The sequence below is a fragment of the Denticeps clupeoides genome, chromosome 19 (assembly GCF_900700375.1).
Source record: "Denticeps clupeoides chromosome 19, fDenClu1.1, whole genome shotgun sequence".
NCBI lineage: Eukaryota > Metazoa > Chordata > Actinopteri > Clupeiformes > Denticipitidae > Denticeps > Denticeps clupeoides.
Genome location: NC_041725.1, coordinates 5,424,259 through 5,446,660, shown reverse-complemented (window position 1 = coordinate 5,446,660; position 22,402 = coordinate 5,424,259). Strand labels below are relative to the sequence as shown.

The 22,402-nt window shown below is 43.7% G+C and overlaps 1 protein-coding gene across 5 annotated transcripts in view; it reads right to left on the bottom strand.

The window, feature by feature from the left end:
• Positions 1-22,402, bottom strand: part of dscaml1 (Down syndrome cell adhesion molecule like 1) — an 83,050-nt gene that overhangs the window by 11,540 nt on the left and 49,108 nt on the right. For 2 of the 5 annotated variants that reach the window (XM_028961183.1, XM_028961184.1), the window contains exons 5-19: positions 21,868-22,146; positions 19,496-19,771; positions 18,803-19,099; positions 12,742-13,014; positions 10,462-10,743; positions 10,006-10,125; positions 8,313-8,489; positions 6,964-7,169; positions 6,337-6,433; positions 6,029-6,157; positions 5,586-5,753; positions 5,394-5,464; positions 4,688-4,928; positions 2,965-3,150; positions 1,365-1,520 (exon numbers count right to left, since the gene is read on the bottom strand). In XM_028961183.1, the coding sequence (XP_028817016.1) occupies positions 1,365-1,520; positions 2,965-3,150; positions 4,688-4,928; positions 5,394-5,464; positions 5,586-5,753; positions 6,029-6,157; positions 6,337-6,433; positions 6,964-7,169; positions 8,313-8,489; positions 10,006-10,125; positions 10,462-10,743; positions 12,742-13,014; positions 18,803-19,099; positions 19,496-19,771; positions 21,868-22,146 (2,958 nt within the window). Of the gene's footprint in view, positions 1-1,364; positions 1,521-2,964; positions 3,151-4,687; positions 4,929-5,393; positions 5,465-5,585; positions 5,754-6,028; positions 6,158-6,336; positions 6,434-6,963; positions 7,170-8,312; positions 8,490-10,005; positions 10,126-10,461; positions 10,744-12,741; positions 13,015-18,802; positions 19,100-19,495; positions 19,772-21,867; positions 22,147-22,402 lie in introns of those variants that run through there. The other 3 variants (XM_028961185.1, XM_028961187.1, XM_028961188.1) reach the window with 2 other exon arrangements.

The following is a 22,402-nucleotide window of genomic DNA, read 5'->3' as shown; positions in this document are numbered from 1 at the left end:
GGTTTTAATCTCCCAGACATGCCCTCGGCCCCTCAGTGCACTTTAGAGACCCTTTAATTCTGTGTTGCAGTTCGGTCGTAAAGTCACTGCAACGATAAGCCATAAAATTACTGTAAAGTTCAGTCATAAAGTTACTGTGATCGCCGACTGGAGCTGAGCCTGACGGACGGCCTCTCTTCGGCGCTCCCATAATGCCTTCTGCCTGAATCGTGATGGTGCAGTGTCACCCCGTAAACCGACAGGCTTTTTTTTTGTCATATTAACAAAAGGCTTAGCGGGGCACATTGTTGGTGGCGTGTGGTAATTTAGGCTGATATAAAGCACAGCGCTGATATCTATGGCCTCTGTTGTTATCCCCGTGTCAGAGACGAGGCTGATGTGTTTCAGTGGGAGTGGGAGGATGCCGCTTATCAGCAGCTCACTTTCAAGAGGGCACAAGCACGCAGGCATACACAAGAGGGGACCGGGCTCGACTCTTCTCCTATCCATCTCCCTCCATCCATCACTCTCGTCTGCCCCGCTCCCCCGGGGGGAAAGAAGGGAGACAGATAGGGATGTAATCCCAGCCCAACTAGTGTAAGCAGAAAATTAATTCTCCCTAATCCACAAAGAATTAATCCCTCCTCTTGTGCTGGGTGCTAAGCTTGGGGTGGTTGGCAGGGGAGGGGGCTGAATGAATACACACATACACACACACACACACACACACACACAAACCCACACCTCTTTCAACCCCACCCTTTGGCTTCTTAATTCTCATTAGCAGTGGTAATGGTGCATCAGAGCACAAATGCGCTGTAATCAGCAGCCCCGGCAGCAAGCACCAAGCCTACGATTCTCACACAGACATACACACACACACACAAAGCACACGCATACACACACAATGTGCCTTAAGCCAAGGGGCCTTTTGTGGATACACTAACCTTCACCCCACCCCATATGAATATAAAGGAACATACTCATACACTCAAGCTTGAAAAGGCTAGAGGGCATGTGGGAAGTGGCTGTGTGTAAAGAATGTGTAGTGTGTGTGCTTGTATTCCTCTAATAGAAGAGAACAAATGCATGAATATTAGTAAATGGGGGCATTTCACAGATCTAAAAAGAGTGGGTGGAGACAGATTTAGACATACCAAAATCTAGACATTATACCTTTACCTGTCTTTATGCTCTTCTTGGTTTCTATCTAACCTGGCATATGTCTGGATATGTTAACGAAGGCGTGTGTCAGTTCATCTTGCATGTGACTTTATTTACACATTTTATGTTTATGGATTTTTCTTATTTGTGTATTTGTGTACACACTGAAAAAAGTGAACATTGGCTAAACTTACAAAACTTATGTGTGTGCTTGTACTTACGGTCCTCGCGGGTCTGGATGTAGAGCACGTTGCTGCGGACTCCATCTCCGGCCTGGGTGTAGGCCAGCACCTGGATGCTGTAGTTGGTGAACTTCTCCAAACCCTTGAGGTCCACCTGTTCTCGGGTGGTGGTGATGTTCTGCATCTCCCCCCATTCTGGTGATACAAGTGACACAACAAACAGTCAAGGAGTGGATTAGGGGAGTAGGACAAAAATAGAAAATGCAAAAGGTCATGTACACAAAAATACACTGGGGCTGCGTGATGTCTGATGCACATCCTGAGGTAGCATGAATAAAAAGATATGTTCATTAATTTCATATTTTATCCATGAGCTATGTTTCAACTAACCTTAACTACTCATTGATAGTGAACAGGAAACACTGGGTCCTTAGCAAGCTCTTTAATTTTTTCTTTACCATTGGACACATTGGACACAAATCAGGTACAAATTCACCTCTATTCTGTTACTACAATGATACTCATGCATTGTAGATTGTCATTTAAAGAAATTATGTGTAGAGCACAAACAAAAAAGTACACACACTGCCCTGCCAAAAAAATAAAGTCATTACCTTTAGCTTTGATTACAGCATTTGATATGTCTTTTTTCAATAAACATTTATTTCTGTCCAGAGTGGTATTAGTTTGTGCTGAGGATGTGAAAGCGTAAAAAGAGTAAATGACTGTGTAAAGGTCTTCTATAGCACATCCCAATGAGATTCTAAATGCTACCTGATCCACTCAGTAAGACCGTTCAGTATATTCATTTAGGCAACTGACTTCATTTTATTTCCACAATAACACTGAATACCGCTAAAGACCTGACTGACCATTCGGAGCAGCCCCAGATCATAACACTGCATCCACAAGCTTGTAAAACTGTAGTACGGTATTCGAAATCTCTATGCCTGATGGCCGCATCGCTTATCATGCTTCCCTTCCTACTCTGGAACAGAGTAACTCTGATCAGATCACATGACCTTTTCATAGCTCCAATCTCCGTGTTCCCTTGCATACTGAAATGTGCCTCATTAGACTCTCTAGCAAGTGGGTTTTGTTTTCCTTTTAGTTGTTCTGTCCACAGTACAGATCTCACTGCATAGTACATGTGAAAATACATGCGTTTTTTTAGCTTAGATGAGGATTTTAGACTATCATTCCAGTTCTTAATTCAATCCTTTCCGCAAAATCAGCAACTCAGCACTCCCCTTCGATGTTTTGTTTGCTGGATGTGGGCCCATGATTTGACCTTTCTGATACACAGTGGCATATTTTTCAAAACCATGGGATGTGTTGTTGAAGAAATCAGTCAATAGTATCAAAAGGTGTTGCCAACATATTAATGAATGTGGTAATTGGCCAAGCAGACTGCTCATTTTTTTTGGCAAGGCAGTTTACAAATATATCTTCATGTAAGTTCCCCCAAATATCATTCAACCATGACACACATTAAAACAAGAGGAGTTACTACAGCTGAAAAGATGAACTGAGATTCTACAACCAGGATAAAAGACGAATATAATGCAGAATTGGGGGGGTCGAGCAGAGGTTGGAGCGGGTGGGTGTAAGGGGGTTAAGCAGAAGTGGTTATAATTACTCTGTGTCACGCCCCGTGTCTGGCCCCCACAGCACCCACCTCCATCGGGCAAGAGGGACCAGAACACCACGCGGTAGCCCTTCAGCACCCCATTCAGTGTCATCCGTGGCGGCTCCGACCACGTGATCACCGCCTCGTCTGACGTCACCGTGATCGCCCGCACGTTCTGGGGCGGCTGACTGGGCACTGCATTTGCGAGGGAGAAATCAATTTATTAAAACAAACAACAAAAAAAAATCCAATTAACACTCTGTACCTGTACCTTTTAATCAGTTTCAGCAAGAAAAAGCTAATAAGCATTCGGGCCTCCAAATTACTTCAGGTCAAGTTCTTTACTGGGGTACACAGACATTTAAATGTGATACACCTATCTGTCTACATAACTACACTACTTGTTTCATCAAAATTAAACCGAGATGCGCTCATCCTGCTTTGGCCATCAGGGCTGATGAATATAAAAAGGCTCCATTGAGGTAAAAACAGAGAAGGTCTGTGTGAACCCCAGAGTGCGAGACATTAAAAAAAGAGCATGGCGGAAGCACGGGAGGCCAGAATGAACTGAGCGAGTGGAGAGAGGAGTGTGAGATTTGGCTTGGCGCTGAGCAGGACAGCTGCAGCCGGCGTGGGAAGAGGGAGAGAGGAAGAGAAATGGAAAGGAAAAACTGAGGGAGTGTGTGAGAGGGACCAGGGGAGGCAGAGGAGGGAGGGAGAGAGGCAGGCGAAGAGAAATGATAGTATTTGTTTGAGGAGGCCTTGGGGCCGGCCCTGCACGAAGCCCCAGTGGACTTCACTCCAACTGCCATTTAAACAGCATCAGCCACTAACCCAGGCCATTCACAACCACTAACACACACAGAGGGAGAGAGAGAGAGAGAGAGAGAGAGAGAATACTGGGAAAGAGATGCATTAGAATGGACGTCAATAATGAAACGGCTATGGAAAAAAGATAGATAGATAGATAGATAGATAGATAGATAGATAGATAGATAGATAGATAGATAGATAGATAGATAAAAAAGAAGCAGAAGACAGCTGAAAGCCAGAGGGGGAGATGAAAAGAAGTAGTGGGCAGACAATGCATTCAGCTGCAGCTAATTACACTGGGAGAGGGAGTGTGAGTAGAGGAGGGGGTCTCATAGACAAGCTAATTATAATTATTTTTAGTATGCTTGTTGTTATTACTATTATCATCAACGGCGTCAATATAACTGTCGCTACGGTGACGGTGACGGCGCCGTGTGAGGGCTGCGTCTGCTGAAGTCAAATGGGGCATCGGTGTCTACATAAATCATCAGGACATGTTTCAACACACAACGCGCACACACAAATCCCAACATCCAGAGAACTAAAGGAAAAGTGGACTCCAGAGATACTAGTAACAGGGTGGGGGACACTCATGATGGAGGAATCAGAGGCAGAGAGAGAGGAGGAGGAGGAGGAGGAGGAGGAGGATGGAGAAAGCAGAAATATGGAAATCAGGTCAAAAGAAGGTATAGAAGGTAAACATGAATCAAAAACAGAGCAAATAAAGTGCTGTACAGCACTGGCTGAAATTGACTGAAAAAGCTTTGCAAACATATAATATATTTAGTTATATTTACAGTACATTAATTATATTTAACATTTGTTACTGGTGAGTTTGTAAGTTAGAAATTCAGGATCACTGCGTGTGTGTGCATGCATGCATGTGTGTGTGTGTGTGTGTGTGAGAGAGGTGTCATACCATCCTCCAGCGTAGTCGCGTTGATCTCCGAGCTGGAGGGCCCAGTTCCAGCGCGGTTAAAGGCCTGAACCACCACTCCATACTGAGCAAACTTTTTCAGGTTGTCCAGTGTGTAGACCTCACTGTCGCCAGTGGCTTTCATCTCTACTATACTGTACTGGCCGTTGCTGCCTGGCCCGTTCTCTCTGTAGCCGATCTGATAGCCTCTTATCACTCCATTCTGTAGTTCTTTCTTAGGGGCCTGGGCGAGGCAGGAAAGACCGCGAAGCAAAGTTAAATCTGGGCGCACATAGAAGTGTATACACCACAGAGCCTCAGTCTACAGAGAATTAAACATCCGGTCAAACCCACACTGCCTATAACAGTCTCTTACAGTCTCCACCTTTATTGATAGGTCATCAAGAAATACCTGAGGCTATTTAAGGTTGGGCTGATAAAGGTAGAACTCCATTGTCCTCTCACATTTATATTTCATTAGACATTAGACTCCCGGTGCTCCTCTCCAACAATACTTCTTATACACAGATGCTGCCACGCATGCTACTATGGTTACACATTTAAATTTTTCATATTAGATATGCTATATTTATAATCTGTTCTTTCACATTCTAAAAGAATCATTTTTGCACCCAAGTAAAATTATGGTTATCTGAATGGAGGCATGGTCCATGGACAGGTTGGTACTAATCCTGATATGTGAGCGTACCTTCCAGGTGACACGGATGCTCTGCGATGTCATTGGCTGCAGCGTGACTTCCATGGGAGGCCCATCTGGTTCTACAGACAGAATTTCCGGAGCAAATTGAACAGAGCACCAGACATTGTGACTGATTTCACTAAGACACTGGCGAGGTAAATCCCCATTGAGGATGAGGGTTTGGTGACGAAGGGGACCTACGTGCTTCCTCTGTGCTGACAGTGAGCTCCTTGCTCGCTTGGCTGCGGCCGATCTTGTTGTAGGAGTACATGCGGATGCTGTACACGCTGGCTGGGTGCAGCTCCACGATGTTGGCCTGGTTGTTGGTTGGGGAGATTCTGCGTGTTGAATGTTTCAGCTCCCATGGGTCTAGAAGGAAACATAACTTTTCCTTAAACTCCTTTTAGCTGCATGTTCCTGATGCTACGAAAACAAATTTCAATTGTAACTTTACATATTCCCTGGAATCTAAAAGATTCCTTATAAATAAGGAAATATTAGTATTATGTCTTTTGAGGCAAATATTTCAAATGTCCTTAGACATGAAGACACTGAAAGAGAAACGTTCTGCACGGCTGAAGTGCACCTTTTTTTCAGTGGCTGCTCGAATGTGGCAAGAAAACATTGAATGAAATCGGATGTACCAGATTTGTTCTTGTACTCGATGTCATAACTGGTGATCATGCTGTTGCCGTCAAACCTCTGGGTCCAGCGGAGGTTCATGCTTCGGTCTTTCACCTCCCGAACCTCCAGTTCAGGAGGATCAGGGGGTTCTGCCGCGGAGGGAAAAAAGAGAAGGGAACAGATGGGCAAGGTGTGGGAAGAAAGAATAACAGACAACATTTATGGGAGAGGTTATCGGAGAGGGGAAGCAGGGGCTGAATTATTAACCACTCTGCTCCAGATGGAGAGTGTGATACGTAGCGAGGTGTCAGCGCTGGGAGATCCTTGCCTTGCACCGTGAGCTGGATCAGGCCCCGGCCCTCGCCGTATGAGTTGATGGCGTGGCAGGAGAAGAAAACAGAATCTCCACGTTCAGCCGGCTTCAGCTGTGCACGCGCACACACACACAGAGGCAAACATACAATTAGACTTTTTTAATATGCAACAGCTAGAATTGGAGCATTTATTGCATTATTGTATGCATAAAGTGTGTTGCATTGTTGTAAAAAGTCCTAAACTCAAAAAAAGTCTTCTGATTGTTACTTTGACTGACTTCTTCCTGCACTGAAAAAAGTGAACACTGGCTAAACTTTCAAAAAATGAAGTACTCTGTCACACCTATATTTTACCATTGACGTAATGTAAATAAACAGGTCACAGTAGGCAAGCTAAAATATTAAGTGTGACAGATTAATTACATTTTTTCAGTCTAAGATATCTTCCTATCTTCTTTATTATTCAATAAAATGGAATAAAATTGTATTATTCAATAAAATGATGATGCATGCTTGCTCCTTTTTTATATTTGAGATGAGATGTCACTATCCACTGAGTTTCTTAAGGATTAAAATGAAAAGAAACAACAAATAAACAAGATTTTTTATTGGATTTACAGATGAGGGTGGTGTCCTCTCACCTTGAGAGTGGAGACCACCTCATCACTCTTCTCGTTGGGGCTGGTGGTAATGGAGTAGCGAGGGTTGCGGTCTGGGTCGATGACCGTGTCTCCGCGCTCCCAGCGGATGATGATTGGCCACTCACCACGCGCTGTGCAGTTCAGTTCCTTGTTCTGCCCCTTAATTGCCATGGTGGTGTTAGGATGGGATGTGATCATGGCCGGGACTGGGAGAGACAGGGATAGTAAAAAGAGGTATGAGAGCAGAGGTCAAATGTCCAGAGGGGACAGGTGCAACAGGCAGAAGTGATACAGTAAAAAAAAAAAAAAAAAAAAAACCTGAGGATACAGGATGAGACTGAGAGGAAAGCCTGACTCAGACATGGGTGGTTTATTGATGCAGCATGCCTGAGAGAAGAGTCTGGCCCAAAGCTCAGTAAATTTATGTCCTTCAGCATGAGTATAGTACTACCAAACCCACACTGCCTACTAACTCACAAATCCTTTTATTTCTTCTTCTCTTATTAAAACCACACACACACACACACACACACACACACACACACACACACACAGAATATCGATCTGAAGAGGGCTCCGCTGTTTTGTTTTCATCACTTATTCATCCACGCCTCCCTCCCTCTGTCCATTGGGCAAAACAGACAGAAAGGAGGAGGGCAGGGGAGAGGAACGAGGAACTATTTAATCAATAACACCAACACCACCTCAGAACGAGAGAAAGAGACAGAAAGAGAACGTCTCTGTTCCGTTTAAAGGTGACTGCCGCCGTACCCGGGGCGGGTGACTGATGTGGAGGAGCATTGTGGCGTGCAGGGAGCAACAACTTCGAATTTATCAACTGGCTGTGTGCTGGCAGGAGCTGAAGAAAAGGCAATTTCTGATAATGATTGAGGACTTGGTATTCCGTAGGGTAAAGTCAATCCCCAGGGCACACACACACACTCAGCCTTTTACTGTGCATTATCCAGTTGTCCCTTTGTAGCAGCCCTCCGTGGTCTGCGCTGTTGTCGTATAATGAGGTAGGTCAGGGGGTGGGCTTGCACGTATAGGTGCTCATGAGCGCTGTAAAGCCAGTTGGCTCCAGCACGAGAGAGGCTTCCTCACCTCAGCGCTGCAGCTGAGCACATCACACATTTCAAGCAAGGTGACTTGCAACCAGCCAGGTAACCAAATATCATCTGGTCAGGAAAGTTTAGGATTAATAACAGGTCCCAGAACTTATCTTTGGGCCTAGGCCCTCTTATGAAAAAAGGCATTTTTACCTTTTAACACACAGCTATGATCAAACATGATTAGGCATATGTTAATAGATGTGGACACCATTGTGAATGATGTGTTAAGTAACTCACTCTTGACAGTCAGCAACATGCTCTTGCTGATGTCGGATCCCACTCCGTTGCTGGCCTGGCAAAGGTAGTATCCACGGTCCTCTTCCAGAACGTGCCGTATCAGCAGGGAGCCATTGGGCATGATCTGGATTCTTCCCGTCAGTGGTACAGGGTGGTACTGCTGAGGGTTTCCGATACCTACAAGGGATGCTTGTGTCAGCACTTGGGTGCTATTGATCAGCGTCACTCAGTGTACAAAATCTACTTGTGATCAATAGGCTGAGGGAGTTAATTGAAAAGTCCCACAATACCGTATCAAGATTTTTCCATAATGTATCGAATGAACTGACCCTTTCCACGATTCTCAATAACTCACAATCATTATGTACATGAGCGGATGCTAACCGCTTATTTACAACAAGTACAAACAAGCAGCATGATGTAATATGTGCAAACGGTGTTTCTGGGCATGTGCAGGGGATGTTCTAGTCTTACGCCTGCAGATTGCCTGGATGAGCTCCTCTAACCCTGAAGTGGAAAGGTTAAAAATTGGTACATGGGGAATACATGGATCAATTCATAAATCGTGTTGTGAATAAATGTTTACCTCATTACCGTTACAACTTCAAGTCACGGATTTCAATGAGCTAAAACTACGGTGGAAGTAGCTACTACTTAGATTAGACACTCACCTATGAATCAGAAAACCACAAAGTCACAGGTTCAAACCCCACTTACTACTTGTGTTCCTGAGCAAGTGGGGGACTGTCCCTATAACTACTGATTGTGAGTCACTCTGGATTAGGCCATCTGATAAATACCATGAATTTAAATGTAAATATGTAAAGATGATGTATCCATCCACGAGCAGAGCATCCCTCAAGATCAAGTGAACAGCTACACTATACCACACCATATACATTATTAGTAACCAGAATGCTGCACTGGCTCAACTTAAAAAGTTTGAAGTAATCTGTCACCCCTAATATTTTAGCATTGCTGTAATGGGAATAAACCAAACACACCTGCTGTCAGCAACATTATAGTAAAGTAAAGTAAAGTAAATAAATAAATACATTTACTCATAAGCATAAATTAGACAGCTTCATTTTAAAGAGCAAATTAATACAGCTATGGTTTACTTTTTTCAGTGTGTTGCATTCAGTTTCTGGTTCAGATTATGGTTAGACCACAAAATAACCTTTTTTTTTTTTTTGGTGGTTCAGCAACACTGCTCCACAACCACATACGCTAACTGTTTTGAGAGCATTGATGAATATGGCAGGAGGTGTGTACAGCAGAGTACACACACTGAAAAAAGAAAACAGTGGCTAAACTTTATCTGTCACTCCTAACATTTTAGCATTGGCGTAATGTGAATGAACCAAACAAACCTTCTGTCAGTAAATTACAGTAGAGTAAAATAAAACGATTTACTTAGAAGCATGAATTAGACGGCTTAGTTTAAAAGAGCAAAATAATGTATTTTAATAATATATTAACTACACATTAAACAAACGCCAGCTACAGTTTACTTTTTTCAGTGCATCTTTAATGTGGGTGGCAAAACATGAATAATCCATGCAACCTCTGCATTCAAGATGCTTAAGCATTGCTCAGTGGGTTTGTTCATGTCTAGTGTGTATTGTCACAGTAAACGCCCGTGACCAACCTGTCTTTTACTTGGTGTTTGTGGTTTTTATGGTTGAGGTACCTTTTGCATGCTTCCACATAACTTTGGGAGGGGGATAGCCATCAACCGAGCAGTTTAGAATCCCTGATTTGCCATAGATCCCATCCTGATTGTTGGGCTGGACCTCAAATCGGGGAGGGACTGAAAAGGGAGGACTCATTGAGACACAATATATATAAAAATACAAAGAAGATGAAAACAAAAAAACATCTGAATTGCCTTTGTCCTGTTCCTCAAACTTTTGCTGAACTATTTATGTATGTGGTCTGCAACATGCACGTGACCCAAGGAGTCTACAGTTGTTTCCAACCCCTTCAAGGGCACAATTATATAAAAAATAATCATTGCACTCTTTACCTGTCAGTGGTTTTGATTTTATTGCCTATTTTAAAGTCAATTTCATTCAGAATATTAACTGAAATATTTTGTTTACATCTCAGTCATCACAATCGCATGCAATCTTTTCTCTCCACTCACCAGTGACAATGAGCTGTCTCTCGGAGCTGACAGTTGCAGCGTCATTGCTGGCTATGCACGTGTAGTTGCCATTGTGCTTGAGCGACACTTTGGAGATCTGCAGAGAGCTCATGAACTCCTTGGTCTCGATTGTGACCCCCGAAGAGCCGGGCACAATGTCTTGGCCATCCTTCTTCCAGGAGAAGCGAATGGGCATGTCCCCCGATGACACCACACATGCAATGTACATCAGCTTACCGATGGAGGTGGGAGGGAAGTCAAAGGGTTGGATAAGAGGGGGAACTGGAGAGTGTGTACAGACAGACAGACAGATAGACAGATAGATAGATAGATAGATAGATAGATAGATAGATAGATAGATAGATAGATAGATAGATAGATAGATAGATAAGGATATAAATAGATAGTAAGAGCATTGGCAGGACAGGTGGTAAAAATTTGTGGGGGAGAGAGAGAAAAAAAAGAAAAACATATTGAGATTCAGAGGTGTGGGCTTCTGTATAAACCCCACTATGATCTGCAGTGCAATCCTGCCCCCCATCTCTCTCTCCAGCCCATAATAGCTGCTCTAATTAGAGCCCAATTGGCACAGGGAATAATGGCGTTGTCATAGAAACCGAGGTGGGGGGCTCCATCAGAGACATCTGGGGGATTTAATCTGGGGCTCATTAAAATTCATCTAATTAAATCAGAGACATGACAAGACAAGCAGCTCTGTATACTGCTCTCACACTGGAGCCAGTGTTCACTTACACTGGTACGTGTGTGTGTGTGTGTGTGTGTGTGTGTGAACACAGTCAGGATACGATAAGCCACATAGCTGGCTCTAACACTGCACCCTGTGTCCCCTCAGTCACAAACACATTTAGCATAAACACATAAAACATCACATTCTGTCTCCTCCTGTCCGTCCCTCCTATGCACATACACACCCGTGTGTACGCAAACACACACAATGACACTGCTCTCTGTAATTGATGGGAGGCTGAAATGCTGCACCAGGCCTCTAATCTGCCTAATCAGACAGGGCGTGTTCATGAGTTCTGTACAGTGAACCCCTCACCTAACACTCAACTCTGCAGCTCTGCAATTCTGCATGGCAAAACGTTCAGTTTGCTGAGCCCTTGTCTATTTTCTATGCAAAAAAGTAGTTAAAGGCAGAGCCCAAAATGGCAGCTTACTGTGCAAAAGGTTAGATTCCACCTAGAGCCATCAGAGACGGTTTGATCAATTCAGATACACCCGCCATTTTGGCTCTGCTCAGATGTTGCCTAGCAACAAGTGACATTAGTATTCAAACTAAAGTAAAATGCATTAGTCAAAATATTGTGTTCTGGAATAGAGAACATTATCATATCACATACAGAAAAGAGCTGTATTCTAAAAGCCTGTAGTAGTTATGAGGCCGTGTAAAGAGATATTTAATCTAGACATCATAGGCCATTTCACACACACTCTGCAACCTGCAGCGCCAGGAATCTGGATTATAAATCTAACATAAACTTGTTTAGGGTTAATGTGGTTCACTATGAAAGTCCAATCTATACAATATTCCGGAAGTTTGGATAAAAAAGAGCCATGTTTTACACACTGACCTTACATTATCATGAAAGAAATTTTTGCTTTTATGAAATATGTGATAATGTCTGAGATGATTTCAATATGATATATAATATTAAAACATAAATCTTGTATTTACTTTGGATAAAAACGGTGTCTTATTCAAACCTCTACAAATGACCCCACCGCCTTCCATTGTTTCCTAGACCTGAATGTTTTACACTTTTATCTGGCCAATATGAAATAGACTGTTCATGCGGATTATCTAGACGGCTGAACAAAGTAGCCTTAACCTGTGTCCTGAAGAATATTTAGAGTGGGTCCTCATTAATGATCCCAACACCTCCAATATCCAGTTTCAGGTATTTAGTCCATGTTGTTCAGACCTAAACATTTAGTTACTGAATCATAGGAGAGTCGCATACGCTGCTTATCCATTAGTGTTAAGCGGTTAAATACATCAGCAAAAAAATATACTGTAGAAATGTGGCATTAACTGAATCACTTAACACAACCTGAGCATTTCAGTCACTGGTGGTGAACAGAAACCAGTTGACAATGAGTTCACTTTATGACTAACAGTTAAATTAATTTGACCCACATCACAGAACTGTAAGATAAAAAAAGCTCAATTTATGTCATCAATGTTAGGAAGAACTAATTTGCTAACAACTACTACTCGGGCCTGCCACCTCGTGCTTTTTCTGTTCCTTTCCACACCTTTGACAGTGACGTAGACCGTCTGGCTGATGAAGACTTGTGGCTGGATGAGCACGCTGCACAGGTAGGCCCCCTCGTCCATGCCCTTCTGCACATCGCTCAGCTTCAGCGTGCCGTTCTCATACACCACCTGCCTGTGGTTGTCTGGCAGGGCCATCCCATCCTTATACCACTTGATGGAGTAATAAGGGTATCCGATCACACGGCAGTTTATGAAGGTGTTGCGGCCTGCCACAGCAGTGATGTTACGCATGGCTCTGATGCTGGGAGGACCTGAGAAAGAAAGAAAGAAAGAAAGAAAGAAAGAAAGAAAGAAAGAAAGAAAGAAAGAGAGAAAGAAAAAGACAGACAGAAATATAGACGGAAAGAAAATAAAAGGGAGAAAGTAGAGAGAGAAAAGAAGAGGACACGAAACAAGCACAAATCAGATGGGGTTTAGATTGGGAAGGGGGGAGAAAGGTGGGGTTGGGAGGGCAAAGGAAGGGAGAGAGTAAGGGCAAAGGACAGTGGGAGAAATGAATGGGTGGAAGACGACTAGACGACTAGTGTATGTCTTTATTGAAGTTCGTATGCATGTTACATGGCCGTCACTGAACTAATACAGTACAAAGTTTTGCACACCGGTGCAAAGCCGCGTTTAAACCAGCACCGCTCTTCACGCCGCTGTCATGGCCATGTTAAAATGCAAATACATTATTGTGTGTTACAGTCCAAGTTTATGGGTAATCTAAAACCACAGGGCCCTACTTCCTCGCTGTGAATATCGAGTTGCCGGAACAGCCAAGCGGTTACGTCGCAGGTCTTTGGCACATGGGACACAGGTTCCAATCTCACCTTTGTTTCTCACTATATTATGGGTTGGTGCACAATGTCCTTTGAGTTCGTATCACACATTTGAGCATGTGCCCCATCTTTTTCCTGATGATTTTTTTTTTAATGGTCCAACGCAAGCCGAAGGTGACAACATGGCTTATTTACACAACAGCCATTTTATAGCATATTTCACCCTGCAGTGACCCAGCGCTTTCCTAACTTGTCTTGTGCACAGCACGGTCGCATTCGAATGTCACTTCAGACATTTTTTTCTCAGTATATTAAATACATTTGTATGCACATGATGTCTTCAACTAAAATCAACAGTAATGGGCAAATGAACATTCATGAATTCATGAAAACATAAATAGTTCATGTATGTTGTCCTATTGATTTTTACAGTAAATGTAAGATCTTCTAATTGCATTAAGTGTTGCTAATCTTTTACCATTTCATCTCACTGTATGCTCGTATTGGATTGAAGCAATTCCTTCGGGATTAATAAAGTTGTTCTGATTCTAATTCTAATTAAGATTTTAATTAGAATTATTGTGAGTGCAGAAATATTCACCCACTTTATAATTTTTAAAGTTTATTTTGCTTTAACATACAGTGAGGCTGTGCAGTTCTAAACAATAAAGCATTTGAACTGATTGTTCTGTTGTATATCCACACCGCAGATAGCCACACCACATGCACACAATGAAAGGTGTGCTAAAGCCATTATTACACATATGAAACAAGGTTTATTTTAGGTTCAGCTAATTGTAGGTGTTTTAAAGTGTATTAATATAGCTTTTTTTGATACTTCCATAATCTCAATAATGTTATTGTATATAACTGTATGCACTGCTTTTTTCACAAAATCAATTAGCAAAAATGAATTATATTTAATAGTGTGGGTGCTTTTCAGTTATACTTCTTTATTGTAATTTGGTTGTTAGAGCTACAACATAGCATGTCATTCATTCTGCACTATTGGTGGCTGCTTATCCCAAGTTTGATGCAATGTCCCTGGATGTCGTTCATGCTTGTCATACATTAATAATAAAAAAAAGTCACAATTTGTATCTGTGTTCTCAAAGGCAATGCAATGTAAGTTCTGTACAATTATACTGTTGTACATTAAAGAGTGACAATTGGTCAAGTAGCATGAACATCCCGGTAAGGGTGCAAATGCAGGTCTTCGCAGACAGCTCAGTACCAGATCCCCCAGGACTGGTATGTGATGTGAAGCAAAAATGCAATGAATAAGGGCATTCTTTCTTGTTTTTAGTTTGATGATATCCTGTGTTGATGTACATGTTTATAAGAATGGAGTGAAGTTCAGTGTAATTTTGTGCTTTTCCTTTTTTACGGGGTATTATCAGTACATATGAACCTGTTTTGCTCAAATCTTGCCAATCGTTCTGATTAACCTCTTTAGCCACTAAGCCTGCTGGGGCACCTATCGGTAGTTTGTATGTGTTCTGCTTCTCCAGTGATTTCTTTGGGCAATGTTTAACCCCAAATTATTAAATGGCACAGTAGACAGGGTAGTGATAGCTATAGAAAGTTTGCATGATGCCATACTGCATATTTTCCTTTCGGCTGAGAACAAATGTTGGGCCCAAAAGGGTTTTTGTCTCTGTTGTGGCACTTTTTAATGACCTGTTGTATTCCTTCTTTTGAAATGCAGAAAATATTTGTCTTATTTCCTTATAAGAGCTGGTCCTCATTGAAGTCACCACATACTATATGGACTGATTGTTCTTTTGTATTGTATATTTGCACAAAAAAAAAAGCCTGTTTCAGCCGACTTGAATTTCACAATATATAAAATTCACTTTTATCTAGTTACTAATTATAAGTCTCTCTGGATAAGGGTGTCTGATAAATCGCTTGAAATGGGTTGGTTTCTAGATACACATGCATGACCTTTCAGTCACATTTCACAGGTTACTGATTCGAGGTAAGGCCATTTTAACCTGCTGTTAGTGATTTCAAAACAAGCTTTGATATCTATTAAGGAACCTTGCTGCTGTTGGAAAAACCATTAATAGTCACATAGTCTAATAGTTTCACCTGACCATTAAATTTCATCCATGTCACATTTTTAGCCAAGACTGAGACAACCCACAAATTTTTTGTTATAGAGTTACACTTACAATCATTCTGCCGCAGCAAAAATAATGAATGTGGAAACCATTGAAAAGCTAATGCTGCCTTGACTGAATTCTGCTCTGAATATATATCCAGCTGGAGGATGAGCAGATTTTTCCTATTGATGTTTCTCATTTTATTAGAAGGTGAATACTTAATAAATAAAAAAATGCACATTCTTACCTAGCATTCATTTACTTGATAGTTATAAGAGGGTGGCTATTGTTGGCAATTCATTATCAATGTTTCTGGATTTCAATTGTTCCATATTCTGATGGCACAAGGTCACGCCTGCCTGAACTGAGCCAAACTCATTGTCAGTGCAATGTTCTGCAAAGTAAACGAATAGTTTCTGTGTGTGTTTAGGCAGAGGCTGACGAGAACGCTGCAGTCACCCCATTCATATGGCACAGTCGCGGACGTACAGGGGTTCAGAGCATGCACGAGAACAGAAGCTGGGGTAGATTGCGCTTTATTGCTCCCTAAGGGGATGTAGGACGGTAAGTTCCTTTAGGCTGAGGCTGCTAGTGCTGCGCCTCTCATTTTTAATCATGTGTCTGTCGCTTGTGGGCCAGGCGGCAAATGCGATTGCAGAGGGGTCGATGTCACACTGAAGGTCACAGCTGTAACTGCATTAGCAGTGCATAATGGCCCTGTCCCACAGGCCTCGCCGCAGCAACATTGTGACTGATGGTTGTCAGGTTAGCATCAAGGGTTAATTAACCCTCCTTTTTGGTTTCCTTCTTTCTCTCGCACACACTCACTCATCCTTTAATCGATTTCTTTGGAATTATTGATGATGGATTTTAATGGAACGAATAGGACAAGGATGTGTTGAAGACGGAAGGTCCAACAAGACACCATGGGACAGTGGCTAAGATGGTGGAACATGATAGACACATGGATGCAGGAAGATAAAGAAATTAGGGATTAAAAAGGAGTGTGTCAATAAGGTGACGCCAGCCTTGTCTGTATTGTGAGGACACACGTGTGAGTTTGTATTTGTTCGTTTGTGAGGACTGTGTATATGGATATTTTAGTGTACAGAGAGTCTCTCATCCTCCCTTCCCACCCTGTCTCACACTTTCTGTCGGCTGTAGCTCAGTGTGTGTTGGGCTTTGAAGTCCCAGCTCTGACAAGCCAAACCCTGATGTATTATTCAGCAGCACTGTGGCATAGTATCCTTCTCTCATTCTATTTCACTCACTTACTAAAAAAAAAAAACAGGAATATGGTCAGCGCTGATTGATTCTGTTGTGGTGAGATTACTGGGTGTGTTAATGTCCGTACGTGGTAGGTGTGAGTTGAGGTGGGTGTGCGTGTGTTGAACGGAACGTATGTCCATGCTGACAGACTGTATGAGTACTTAACTGAATGAGTGCATCACTAATGCTGTGTACGTTCCAGCTGTCAGGTGTTATGAGTGTGTCTGAGGGTGAGTGTCAACTATTCATATGTCACGCTGTGTGTGTGTGTGTGTGTGTGTGTGTGTTTGCGCACTCTTACTCAACGTTCTGAGGGCTCATTCTCACGTTTATGATTGTTCTGGCATGTCTCCTTAGAGCACAGAGGCATGTCATAACCGAGCATCTCAAAGAACAGAGCGAGAGGAGGATGAGGAGTGGTGGAAGAAAGAGAGGAAAAGAGAAGTGGAGTCATACAGCTCCTGCCATCACTGTCAGGCTTCATTGTGCGGCGAATGATATCAGCAGGCCTGTCAGCAGGACTCACTATCACCACACACACACTCTCACTATTCCAAACACAAATATACTAGTGGTGTAATGATACTCCAAAATCAAGCCTCAGATCACAGTTCCATTTCTGAACCACTCATTTTCTTATTGGGATTTTTTTTTTTTTATTTCTCTCCAAATTGTTTTCCTTTAATATGTAAGGCATAGAAGACCAATTGCATAAACCGAACCTTTTTTTTCAGGTGCCTGTGACATTTTCTCATGTCACTCATATCTGAATGCACCACTAGTAATATCTCTTGTATATCAGCAGATGTGATCTATCTGCATGTTACCTGCACTTTTAAATTCTGATGGGTGCAGTGGTTCCCAACCTGGGATAATATTATATCTGCGCTGAGGTTACCAAAATTATATATGTAAACATTAAATGTATGAAATCAAAATACTCAAAATTCTGTATAATCGTGTATGCTATATAGACTAGAGATATACTGTACATCTTGTCCCCTAACCCTTCAGGAAAAAAAGGTTGGGAGCCACTGATCTAGTGGACGTTACATTTGGGAACATTCAGAAAATTACAAACTTCCTCAAATGTACGCAGAATAAATGAGATGAATTATTTGCCATAACTTACTGACTAAACAGTATAGTGGTTTCATGATTTCATGATGTATCGAGAGCAGGCTGCACCTGTGGATCGGGGAACTGTGACACCGCGCACATCTAAACCATAATTCCGATGTCGGTTTGAATCGTTTAAAGCTTAAAAAATACACACACATCTGCACACATAACAACACACGCACACAAAAACCGACACATCCATTCTCTACACTACCTTTCAGGCCCTCAAGCCCTCCGCACCTCATCCAGCTGTCGATGCTGGTTTCTCTATGTTCGGCTGCGTTGTATACATCTTTGTAGTATGTGTGTCTCTGTGCACTTATACATCTAATTCAAGCGGCATGACGTGGGGGGGGGTTTACTTGTGTGAGTGTTTGTGTATGAGAGGGTGAAGAACCGGTCCCTTTAGAGACGGAGAGATAGAGAGAGAGAGAGAGAGCGAGACAGACATATGGGGTGGGGAAAAAAAAAACACTGCGACACTCAACTGGCAGGGGATGGAGAGACAAATGGATAAATGGACTGAAATTGACGCTCATGGCGGAAACATGAACTGGCCAACTGATGGCGTGACGGGGAACTCTTTCACCCCCTCCCTTACACACTCACAAGGTAAGATAGGAGAACACAGGAGTTTGGGGAGAATCAGAGAGGATGAGGAGAGGGGAGGATGAAGGCATGGGGGAAGGCTGGGTGTGACAGGTTAAAGGGGTGGGATATTTAGGGTTGGGGGCGGGGTTAAAGAACCCTACGGCTGATATTGAAAAGTAGACAGGCACCTCTTACGTTTATGCGCGCTTGGTACTCGGCGCTACCGGCCGAGTTGCGTGCCACGCAGCGGTACACGCCCCCGTCGCGGATCTGAGGGTTGCTGACGTTGACGTGCGAGACGGTGCTGCCGTCTGAGAGCGTGTACTGGCTGGCCCGCAGCGCCGAGTCCCGCGGCACTGCCTCGTCGTCCAGCGTCCAGGTGATGGTGGGGGGAGGAGCTCCTTTGGCCGCACACATGAGAGAAAAGGGCTCGCCGGGAGCCACCACTCGCTCGCTGAAGGAGGAGACGATCCGCGGTGTCCCGTCTGCGCAGACGGAAAAAAGAGGTGTGCGGGTCACTCACATTATCTCACAACTGTACACTTGCACAACCGCAATTCATCAACGGCGAGTCTTTGATCAGTAAGAGGCTGGTAAACATTTAAAATGTTTACATTTATTCCTTACATTCCTTATCCAGAACAGTAGTGATAGGGACAGGGACAGTCCCCCTGGAAACACTCAGGGTTAAGTGTCTAGCTCAGGGACACAATGGTAATATGTGGGGTTTGAATTGGTGACTTCTGGTTAAAAGGCGGGTGTCTAACCCACTAGGCCACTACCACCCCTACCATTCAAAGATATATAAAGATAAAGTTAAAGATTTTAGTTAAACAACTATGCTGGGCCTAGACTGGTTCAGTAGTATATGTTCCACTCACCCTCCAAAAGGATGATGGAGAAGTCCTGCGCCGTCTGACCCTTGCGCGTGGCAAAACACTGGTACGCCCCCGAGTGGTGCTTCTGGGCTGCGGTGATGAAGAGGGTCTCGTTGTGGACACCCTGGATGGAGAAGTACTGGTCGGGCACGATGGGCTCCGTGTTGCGGAACCAGGAGACCGTGTAGTGAGGAGAGCCCTGCACCGCACAGGACAGAATCACTGTGCTGCTGATCCCCGTCTTCAGATTCTTAGGGGACAGAGTCACCCGCAACGGCTCTGCAGAGAGAGAGAGAGGGAGAAAGAGAGAAAGAGTTTACATTGACTCTAGTTTTCTGGAAAGGTCCACTCTGGGACAGTTGCACTTAAAGACATTAGACATTAGTCATGAAAATGGACTGAACAGGAGAGATATTTAAAAGCAGAGAACAGAAGGGGCGGTGGTGGCCTAGCGGTTAAGGAAGAAGACCCGTAACCGGTAGGTTGCAGGTTCAAATCCTGAAAATCCTGAGCAAAGCACCGTCACCCCACACACTGCTCCCCGGGCGCCTGTCCTGGCTGCCCACTGCTCACCAAGGGTGATGGTTAAAAGCAGTGTGCTGTGCTGCAGTGTTTCACAATGACAATCACTTCACTTTCACAGCACAATGTGAAGGGTAAGAAACCAAAACCAAATATAAAAAAAATCTATAAATACACTTTAAGATAAGAAAAGTCATCAAAGTGGTAAATTTGCTTTTTTTTTTTTTTTTTGCAATACAGTTTACAATTTACATATATGGCTGGAGCTACATAGATCGGCCCTCATATTAAGTGAGGATACTGTGGTTTGAGAAGGTGTTGTGATGACGCCTGCTAGCTGTGTTTATACTTTCCAAGAGTGAACGACAAGCAGAGTAAATATATCTAGTCTGATTTCATATAAAAAAGAAAATGTGAGGGAGGGGAGGGTTGAGAATACTGGGAAGTAATAGAGAGAGAGACGGGAAGAAAATGTCACTGAGCAATAAGGCATCTGGTGTTATATGCTGGGGGCTGCAAAGCGTGTGCCGCCCCCCCCATCCCCTCCTTTCTGTCAAAATGTATGTGCTGGTGCTGGCATGATGTGCCCAGCAGCCAAATGTCCAAATGTCCACCCAACCACCCTCCCCGCTCTCTCTTCCTCTATCCTTCCATCATTCCCTCCCTCTCTCGGGGTCAGAACTGGCTGGTCGTGCTGCTCTGACACAGAGAGGGGCCGGCGTGAGTTAAGAGACTGCTGTCCCATCCCATCGCCACGGCAACTGACTGTTGGGGGTTCTGATTGGAAGGGGCAGCAGGCACTTCCTGCCTCTGGAGATCAGGCTTTATTTGTCACTAAGGTGTGGTGACAGGTACACTTTCCTGCTCTCTCTCTCTCTCTCTCTCTCTCTCTCTCTCTCTCTCTCTCTCTCTCTCTCTCCTTCCTCTTTCATTTCTCACCTCTTTCACCTTCTCACTGAGACTTCGCTGAGGTGACAGAGACCTTGACTCTCGCCAAAACATCCTAAACGCCACTCCACACTCCTCCGTCTCCCACATCCCATCCTCTTCATTCACAGAGTGATGGGATGGGCTGGCCAGAGTCCCACCACAGTACTGTCACCCACAGCCCGAAGCCAATGCTGCGAAATATTCTGTTACAGCGCCTGTCACGATAACTCCTCGCGGCCTGTTTAAAACGGTGTCTATACAAGATGGACAGGCTGCTCCTGATACAACTTGTCTCCATTTCTTCTCTCGGACCCCTGCTCAGAACTCCCACATCAATGTAAAGCGTTAAGCCATGTGACACATTTTCACGTCCATCCTCATTTCTTACTGCAATAATTTATGCCACGAACTTAAATCTACACAACTGTCTGTCCTCTCTGTGTCCTTTTTTTTTATTCAAACCCAATGCTGTCCCCTCTAGTGAAACTTTTCCGGTTTTATTCAGTCTCCCTCCTTCCCTCTCGTGGTACATTTACATTTACAGCATTTATCAGGCGCCCTTATCCAGAGCGACTTACAATCAGTAGTTACAGGGACAGTCCCCCCCTGGAGCAATTTTAGGGTTAAGTGTCTTGCTCAGGGACACAATGGTGGTAAGTGGGATTTGAACCTGGGACTTTTGGTTCATAGGCGAGTGTGTTACCCACTAGGCTACTACCACCCACTCTTACCCATGACCCAAGAGCAAAGTGACGAATAAGTAAAAAGAGCTTCCTCAGATTTCTGTTCATTTACATTATTTAAAGGTTTGTAAGTCTGAGGGTTCTGGTTCTTAAAAGCATTTCTTTATCTGCACCCTCACACCCATTCCATTATATCTCATGTCTCCCACTACACTTCTCTCCATTCCTCTCACTCCTCACCAATGACGTTGAGGTGTCCGGAGACCTCTTTGGAGCCGAAGCTGTTGGTGACCTCGCAGATGTAGTTGCCGCTGTCGTCCAGCTGCAGGTCGCTGATGGTGAGGCCAGTGAGGCGGCGGGTCCAGCGGGAGTCTGTGGGCACCGCCCGGCCATCCTTCAGCCAGCGGATGGTTGGGTTGGGGTATCCGGACGCCGCACATGGCAGCTCCACGCTTCGGCCCACCTGCACCTCTCCCGACTGGAAACTGTCCAGAACTGTGGGAGTGGACTCTGTGGGGTCTGGAGACAGCGAAATAAAATCAGCTGTTACTTTCTCAGAAGGCTTCTTGGTATAAAATACCATCACACTGCAATAATAAAATAAGGACCAGAAATCGGATTTTCTGGAGGTCAGTGGCGGAGCCTTGACCTTGGTCCTATAGGAAAATCTGTAAACAGATCTAAAGTGGTCAAAGATCCTCTCTACAGCATGATTTTTCAGAATATCTCAGGTAGACACCAGGTTAATCCTTGAAAGCAATTGGCTTGGCTCTCC